This window comes from Brachycentrus maculatus, unplaced genomic scaffold (assembly GCF_059751285.1).
Source record: "Brachycentrus maculatus isolate JH-2025_06_01 unplaced genomic scaffold, ASM5975128v1 h1tg000102l, whole genome shotgun sequence".
Taxonomy (NCBI): Eukaryota; Metazoa; Arthropoda; class Insecta; order Trichoptera; family Brachycentridae; genus Brachycentrus; species Brachycentrus maculatus.
This window is the reverse complement of record NW_028280856.1, coordinates 1,723,956-1,733,386: the sequence shown is the minus strand read 5'-3', so window position 1 is coordinate 1,733,386 and position 9,431 is coordinate 1,723,956. Positions and strand designations below refer to the sequence as shown.

Below are 9,431 nucleotides of genomic sequence, written 5' to 3'. Positions count from 1 at the left end.
TCGATCCGACCCAGACATAAAAGCGCCAGATAGCAGCGCCCGCCGGGATTCGCCCGCTGCTGCCGGCACCGGGGGCGCTAGACCACTCGCGGACGAGAGACAAGCCGCGAGTACGAGCGAAAGGAACATCGACTCCGGACACAGTTCCCGAGTCTACAACTTGGTTACGAGCACGCACGCTCGTGAGGAGCCAGTGCTCCTGAAGGTGATCCCCGTCACCCTAAGCGGTCCGCGCGGAGAAGCGGACGTCTATGCATTGCTCGACGAGGGATCAACCATAACACTGCTGGACTCGAAGATTGCCAACGACATTGCGGAACCAGGGGGTGCCCGAGGATTGAGGATTCACGGTGCTGGCGGGATGTGCGTTACCGATGCAACTTCGAGGAAGGTGACACTGGAGGTGCGCGGGACTGCGAAGGGACAATTCTCGCTCCGTGCAAACACGATTCGGAAGCTGCATCTACCGCCACAACCGGTGGCTAGTATAGATGGTAGGGTGCAGCATGTGCGCCCGCAATTACTGATCGGCCAGGACAACGCCTCACTTATTCAAGAGAGGCGCGTAATTGCGGGAACTACATCGCCTCCGAGACGGCCCTGGGAACGGTCGTTCATGGGGGGCGATTCCGCCAGACTTGCGTCAATACACTGATGGCGTTAAGTGCGGACCAGAGGCTGGAAGAGCTAGTCCAGCGGAACTATGCTGTGGATGCGCTGGGAATATGCGCTGCAGCGAAAATATCGCGCCAGGAGGCGCAAGCCATAGAGGTCATGAAGGCTACGACCCGTTTCCTACCTGAAGGGCGGTACGAGACGGGGCTTCTATGGAAGGAAGGCGGGCCTTGTTTGGAAAACAATCGCCGTATCGCGCTGAATCGCTTCTCAAGCTTGGAGAAAAAGTTCAGAAAGGATAGTCAATTCGCCGGGGCCTACCGAAGGAAGATTGAAGAATATCTCGCCAAGGGGTACGCGCGGGAATTGGCAACGGCCGAAATAGAGGACACTTCGAGTGGGCGATGGTACCTCCCCCACTTCGCAGTAACAAACGTAAACAAGCCCGACAAATTACGTATTGTGTTCGACGCCGCCAGCTTTTGTAACGGGGCCTCATTGAATGGCATGTTGGCCAATGGACCGGATCTCCTCTCATCGCTTGTGGGGAATATCATGCGATTTCGCGAGGGGAAGGTCGCGCTGGCGGCGGACATAAGGGAGATGTTTCTCCAAATAAAGATAAGGAAGGAGGACCAGCGGGCGCAGCTGTTCCTCTGGCGAAATAATCCCGACGAGGAAATTCGGGAGATGGTTATGACGTCTATGACGTTTGGCGCTGCATGTTCCCCGAGCAGCGCCCAATATGTGCGGAACCGGGTCGCGGAAGACCACGGGCAGGACATGCCCGCCGCCAGAGATGCCGTGCTTCGAAAGTTCTACATGGACGACTACATGGATGCTGTGGATCGCACGACAGATGCGATTCGATTGCGCAGAGAGGTCTGCGAACTTCTACAGCGGGGCGGGTTTACCCTCGCGAACTGGGCGAGTAACGATCCCGCAGTCCTAGAAACAATCCCCGAGGAATTGAGGGGCAAGTGCGCGCGAGACATTATCAGCGGAACCTCGACGACTGAGAGAGTTCTGGGGATAAAATGGGACCCGGTGACTGACGAGTTCCGCTTCAAGTTTGCGGCGTCACGGGAGGTCCCGGCCGGGAGGCCAACGAAAAGGAAAATCCTGAGCGAGGTCATGAGCATATTCGACCCGCTCGGGTTCGTCGGGTGTTTGACGATACGCCCACGGATTCTACTGCAAGATATCTGGCGATCCCACATAGGGTGGGACGAGGAGATAAGCATAGAACAGGCAGATAAGTGGCGCACTTGGATAAACATACTGCGCGAGACCGAGTGCGCCATCCCGCGGCGCGTGGCGAGCAAGGGCCAGCAGGTAGAGCTGCACGTGTTTTCCGACGCATCGGAACAAGCTAGCTGCGCCGTTGCGTATATCGTAGAGGACACCGCCGCCGGGAAAAGGGCGACATTTGTGGCCAGCAAGTGTCGAGTGAGCCCGTTACGGGCGCTGTCAATTCCACGCCTGGAATTGCAGGCCGCGCTTATAGCTGCGCGGCTAGCAGCAACCATCAAGAAGGAATGCGGCGTACAACTGCGGGAAACATTCTATTGGACGGACTCCATGACGGTGCTGTGCTGGGTTCGGAGCGATTCCCGCATCTACACGCCGTTTGTGGCCCACCGCCTGGGGGAGATAGATGAGCTCACGAACGCTCGTGAGTGGCGGTGGGTTCCAGGGAAACAGAACCCGGCTGATCTCGGGACACGAGACGGCGAGATACCGGACATATCGCCGACCGGTGTATGGTTCAGCGGGCCAGAATTTATTAGAAGAGGAAGGGATGAATGGCCGCCGCTCAAGGTGACGACGGCAGCATCTCAATCAGAAGTGGAGCTTAAGTGCGCGGACAGCGCTATCGTTATGACAATGCTCCCCGACGAATTACGGTTTTCGTCGTGGAGACGTCTAATCCGGACTACGGCGTGGGTACTGCGGTTTGTAAATCGGTGCCGAAAAAGGAGTCCGGGGAGCGCTACGCTCACGGTCCAGGAGCTCGAGGAATCAGAAAGGGCATGGATAAGGATATGCCAAGAAAACAGCTACCAAGCCGAGATAGCTGCAATCAGACGGAGGGAGTGCCTCCCGCGGGGGAGCCGCTTGATAGGGCTGACCCCGTTCCTAGATAACGAAAGCGTCCTGCGAATGGGGACGCGCATAACCAAAGCGCCCGCTGTGAGCGAGCCCATGAAGGCGCCAGTAATATTAGACGGCGCACACGCATACACCCGATTGATGATCCGGCACTACCATGAGTCGCGACTGCACGCAAGCACGGAGCGAACACTCGGCGAGATTAGACAACAGTTTTTCATCACCCGACTGCGGACAAATGTGAGGAAAGTAATCTACGAGTGTCGCTTCTGTAGGATGCAGAAAGCGCGACCGCAGCCGCCGCTCATGGGACAATTGCCAGTCGGCCGCCTGGATCATCACGTCAGGCCGTTCACCCATTGCGGGGTGGACATGTTCGGGCCCGTACACGTCACGATCGGAAGGTGACGTGAGAAACGGTACGGGGCCCTGTTTACGTGTATGGTGACGCGGGCGGTGCACATAGAAGTCACACCGTCACTGAGCACCGACTCGACGATACAGGCACTGAGAAGGATGGCCGCTCGCAGGGGGCACCCTAGTACCATATACTCGGACAACGGCACTAACTTCAGGGGAGCTGACAAGGAGCTCGCGGACGCCATGAGAGGACTGGCTGAGGATCCCGAGCTCCAAAACGAGGCCACGAAGAGGGGAATCGAGTGGGTGTTCAATCCGCCATCGGCACCTCATATGGGGGGAGCCTGGGAACGGCTCGTCCGGTCAGTAAAAAGGGCGCTGATGGCAATACTTAAAGAACAGTACCCTCGGGAGGAGACGCTAATGACGGCGATAGCGGAGGCCGAGTATACAGTTAATACTCGCCCCCTGACACATGTTTCGCTGGATAGCCGAGACGCCGCCCCTCTGACACCGATGCACTTCCTCATCGGGTCGAGCGGGGCCCAACCGCATTTGGCGGACTACAGAGGCGTACCGCCGGGAATATGCCTGAAGAAGCAATGGCGCGCGGCACAGAAGCTAGCGGATGCTTTCTGGAAGAGATGGATGCGGGAGTATCTTCCGACGCTACAACAGAGGCGAAAGTGGCAACAGGCTGCCGCACCTATTAGGGTCGGCGACATCGTGGTGATTACGGACGCAGCCCTGCCGCGGAACGAATGGCCGCGGGGGCGCGTCATAGCGGTCACCCCGGGGAAGGACGGACAAGTGAGGAGCGCCAGGGTCCAGACAGCCGCCGGAACATACACGAGACCCGCCATCAAGCTCGCCGTATTGCTGCTGGGAGACGACGTCGGCGCAAGGATGCCTCCTCGGCAGGGGGGAGTGTAGCCGACGTAAAGAAGACACTAGATTAGAAATAGAATTTAATTAGCTTAGGGACCTCGGTATGTGTTAGCAATGTACTGCCCCCTCAATAAAGACTGAAATGTGTCGCTTTCGGGGGTGGTCTTTGCCCATACCGAGGAGAAATTAGCTCTAGGCTAGATTAAGCTATTTTTAAGACATTATTATAGACTGAATAAATTGTAAAGTGTATACCGCTCTGTGGTGCGCGCTCGACTGCGCCGAAGTAGCGGAGTGGGGATGTCCTTATACGTGCTAGAGGGAGACGGTACGCGAATGCCCTCGCTCCCTCTACGCCGTGATTGGCGGACATACCCCCCTCCGCGATTGGTCAGGCACGGCCGGGCGGCGCTACGGCGAGGCACCCAGAGCGGGTATATATAGGGCTACATTCAGCTTAATAAATCAGATTTCGACCGACTACCGCTGCGTTTTCTTCTCTCCGCCCCGCTTCTTCCCGACTTCGCTGCCCGCCCGGACTCATCGCCCCTCAGGAACATTCGACCGCCGCTACCCCCTGGACTTGGACTCGGATTTACTTTGGAGCTGAATGCACCCGGACTGGACGACGACGGAGCCGCCGCGACGACCCGACGGAGCGACACCGGACTTACGACCCGGTTGCCTGCTGCGTGCAGGTTGCGACTGCCGGTGCTACATACCGCCTTCGCCGGCTATCGCAAGGGATCTCTGGGCTTTCGGTGGATCTCTACGCGGGTAGATTCGACTGAGACTTGCCCGGCCGCTCTGCGCTGACGCCAGCACCTGCGGCATCTACAGTACTTTGTGCTGCGGCGCGATTGCCTAGTCGCCGCGTCGCGTACATACTTCATAACATTTGAGTGTGTCAAAATACTCACAAAATTGAATATTTTACTTATGCATAGGAATTATTTTTATATTTTTGACATCTATATATGCTAGAGTTGACAAGAGAGATCTAAAGATGTCTCTAGTGAAGTCTGGCATACTGTGTTTCGGCTTTGATCAATATATGTAGAAGTTTCAATTTGAGTAGTGTAGATGTCAATCACGGTTAGAATTAATGAATGTTACACGTGTGTAAAGTGATCACTTCAACCAGCCTATGACGGTCGTAAGCCCCGTAAATGCTCAAACTTTCATAATATTCTTCATCTTTGTTGATATGTCAAAAATTAATATCACATACTTATAATAGGTTATTTCCAAAAAAGCTAGCCCTTTCAAGTGCTTTTCAGACGCTTCCTAATTTTGCTGTATAACTTACATATATATATTATATAATATTATATACATATATATTATATACATATATTCTACATACTTTTGGATCTTATCTGGTGTTAAGTTCAGCAGTTAATCTGTTCCACTAACCTTTTTAAAACATATATGTAAAGATTTTAAAACTTCACATACTAGTTTCATGGATTGTACAACCGGCTTTAAAAAGTATTTTCTGTAAAGTAAATTATGCGTATAAAGTGTGCGTTGGATATGACAGTTTTACAACTTTGAAGAAGTCCAATAATCGTAAGGTGTGTAAAATATATGCGAAGTAGAAAACTTACGGTATTTTCAACTGCGAAAATCAACCATGACCATTTGTTCATTTATTTTATTTTATTTAACATATAACCAATCGTCAAGAGTTAAAAAAAACTTGAAAATTATCAAAATTTACATCGAAAGAGTAGATATACGTATACAAAAAGAAGTAAATTATACAAATATACTCGTACATACTATATTAAACGTAAATAAATCTATCTGGAAATACAAATTTAAATTTGCAGGAATCGAACCCAAGACGCCAGTTTTGCAATCGAACATATCGTAGTCATACAGGAGAAAGTGACCAAGTGCATTTTTTTACAAAAACGTGATCATTGACTATTTGATATCTTAACAGCTTAATATTGCCCTGAAAAATCAAAAAGGATTTTAAACTTAGAAGCATAATATATTGACTTTTTAAAAATGACTAACTGTATTGATGTTTTTGTCTTGCCAAGCAAAAGTGACTTAAATGACCCTCCTGAACATTTGCTTTTGTTAGTTGGTCACTTTCTCCTGTACGACTACGATATGTCCAGTTACTGCTAGGATTATCATTTTTTCTTTAACATAATTTTAATTTAACAGTAACCTTGTGGCGATATATATCAATTTTTTATTTTGAATATTACTTGTTAAATACTACCATTTCTTAAAATTTATCGTGACACGTGTTTCGATGCGTTTCACATCATTTTGAAATACCGTATGCAAAGAAGCTTTGTATAAATTTTAGAGTTGTGTCCTTGAGACGCTGAAGGATGAAGAAAGGGTAGGGCTGTTTCTTATTCTTATTTTTATCAGTGGAATCATGACAATAGGGGAGTGACTTTAGTCATTTTCATATTGTTAATTACAGGTTCATTATTAGATGTATTTTTGTATTTCTTTTGGTTTGAGAATTCTCAGTTCATGACTTTTCGTATAAATGATTTTTGGAATTTCTACGTTTTTTTTATATATTTGTGATCATTATCTATGAAATGGTTGACAAATAAATTGTTTTTTTTTTCAGAAAATTTGTATTTACCCAGTAAAACTTAAACAAAAAATACAAGTGCATGTTTAAACTATGTTCCGAGGTTAACCTCGGCTCGTAACGCATGTTTGTGCTGAAACCTTTAGTACATGTTGGTCTTCGGGTCGACCAAAAATTGCATGTGTTAAACATTTTGTGTACTTTTAAGTGTGTAAATGGTGCTATGGTGGTGAAGGGTGGTATTGTTTGCATGCTGTGGTAGTGATTGTCCTGGCGAAGAGGTGGGTACGTCTCGGAACCGGTAGACATAAAAATCTCGGTGAGTGGTTAAATACTAATATTATTAACAATTTTCTAAATAAAAATAAATAAGAAAAATACAGTTTTTGTACTATCACCCTTTTTCACTACTTATTCCCTATATTATCCTTTCTTTTTCCCTTATATTCCGAAACAAAAAATAAAAAGAGATTTCATTTTCCGTCGTTATGATAAAATATTATTTGGTTTTTCACTTGTTCTTCCGGTGGATTTGTAAAGAAGTGAAAAACGTTAGAAAACAAAGGTTAAATTTGGCTTCAAACATTTTTACCAAAGAGTTTTTCTGTTATTTTTTCGTAATACTCAAAGCGTGCGTTTGACAGCTCTCGCTGTAACTATGGTTTCGTGATGTTATTAGGAAAGACACAAAGTGTTTTGCTGTAAAATAACGCGTGTATACATACTTAATAATTCCTTGTTTGAGTGGTATAAATAAAGGTAAAAAATAATGAAACTAATGGTTTTTGCGAAATGGAAAGAATTGAAATGAAAATACATATCCTTTCCAGACGTTTACTTTTTTTAAATGACTTTAGCAAAAAAAAACACCTTTTTGTGAAATATTATACTAATGGGCGATATATATAAATATGTTTATAATTTATATTTGAAGCACTAACTTTGTGATTTTCCATTTTATAATTAAAATGTAGCTTTGTTTTAAAATCAGTAAAAATATTTTATTATAACTTAATTATAATGTCTACCGGTTTCGAAGCTAACCGATTCGTTATCAAGACTGATAAATACTAAAACACTATCTACTAATAATAAAAATAATAAAACCCTTATCCGCACCCCAATGATGCATAGGGCACTGCGTCATATAAACGCAGTGTTATCTTGATCGTTTACACATGAAGAAAAGGTGATCAGGCCTCCGCTTCAGGTACCAGTCTATGGTAGTATTGAATAAATATTAGGACAGTGAATAAATCACTTATATTTATTTTACCCCCTTGGGAATCAAACCCGGGACCTCCAGAACGGAGGTCCCGGGTATTAGTAATTATCTACTAAACAATATTCAAAATATTTTGACGGTTTGGGAAAGAAGCTCAGGTATCTCAAGTGGCTTTATTTTTTGTGTTGATTGGCAGTCACGGTCAAAAGGGATCAGGGATGATGAGTGATTGGAAACATATTTAAAAACGGACTTTTAGCAAAATCGTTTACTTGTGTATTTATTAGTTGTTTGGAATCTTGAATCTCATCAAGTTACTTACCGAACTGGAACAGATGTTTAAACCTATGTCAAATAACATTTTTTTATTTTGTTTATGGAAGTCAACGTGCTTCTTTACAGTTTTCAAAATGTTGAGCACCTGCAAGCTTTACGAAAATATTAGAAATATTTAATTCATATTTTCTTTCTTTTCCATTTAATCTGACTGAGCATCAGCAATGCCAAGTATAAAAAAATACATAAAATAAGTAATAACATTCTACACTAAGACTTAAAGTAATGAATTTGGTAAGTACCCATTCATCGTTTTTTTTATAAGTATTTTATTTTTTATTCTCGTATAATATTTTTTATCATAATGAATAATGTATACTTCTTGACTCGCACAAACATATGTGTATGATAATAATAATAAAACCCTTATACGCACCCCAATGGTGCATAGGGCACTGCGTCATATAAACGCAGTGTTATCTTGATCGTTAACGCATGAAGGAAAGGTGATCAGCCCTCCGCTTTAGGTACCAGTCCAGGGTAATATTGAATAAACACAACAGTGAAAAAATCACTTATATTTATTTTACCCCCCTTGGGAATCGAACTCGGGACCTACAGAACGGTAGCAGAGCGTACTGATCATTACACTACGGAGGCGGACTAAATTATTACTAAATTTCTCAAAATACACATTAATTTGTATGTCATTGAATACATAACTTGAAAACGTAAAAAATATGGTATTTTTATAAGAATTAATTTGTTGAAACTGTAATTTTATCACACAGCACTGTGTGAATCAAAAATATTTATATATCTTGACTCGCATATATGAATATGGTACATACTACTGTATTTCCCAAAACACACCCTTATTTATATGTCATTGAATTCACTCTCCTTTTAAGAACTCCATTCTAGTATTTTAGATTATAACTTCCGGCAATACAATACAATTTTTGATTACTTTGGTAAAATGTTGATTTGCTTTACGTATTATATATCATCCCTCTGATGTATTACATTATGATGCTTGAATTAAAATTTTAATTGAATTTGAACCCAACCATTTGTTCTTCTGTTTGAACTCTGAATAAATACATATATTATAGTATGTTTACATACAAATAAAACGTTACTACCTTCTTTAAATGTACCATATTGTGTGTTATTATTAATACTTTCTCCGAATCATTCAAAGGGAAAACATTTTTTCAATCAAATTTTTCTCAATATTTTTATTTGATATGTGTGTTTATACATGTATTTATTTAAAAAAATAAAATTAACTAACTAACCATCACGCTTCTACCCCGCAGAAGTAGCGGAAAGAATAGAATGCCTATCTATATTTATAAACGATCTTCGCCTCTAACA

At 44.5% G+C, this 9,431-nt stretch overlaps 1 protein-coding gene across 1 annotated transcript; it reads left to right on the top strand.

The window, feature by feature from the left end:
- Window positions 1–654: 654 nt before the first annotated feature.
- On the top strand, window positions 655–3,135 carry LOC148310286 (uncharacterized). The gene has a single exon (XM_088258716.1). The coding sequence runs from the start codon at window positions 655–657 to the stop codon at window positions 3,133–3,135; it is 2,481 nt and encodes an 826-aa protein (XP_088114842.1).
- Window positions 3,136–9,431: the final 6,296 nt, after the last annotated feature.

Excerpts from the sequence above, each read along its gene's own strand:
- LOC148310286 (XM_088258716.1), top strand. The coding sequence starts at position 655 with ATGGCGTTAAGTGCGGACCAGAGGCTGGAAGAGCTAGTCCAGCGGAAC.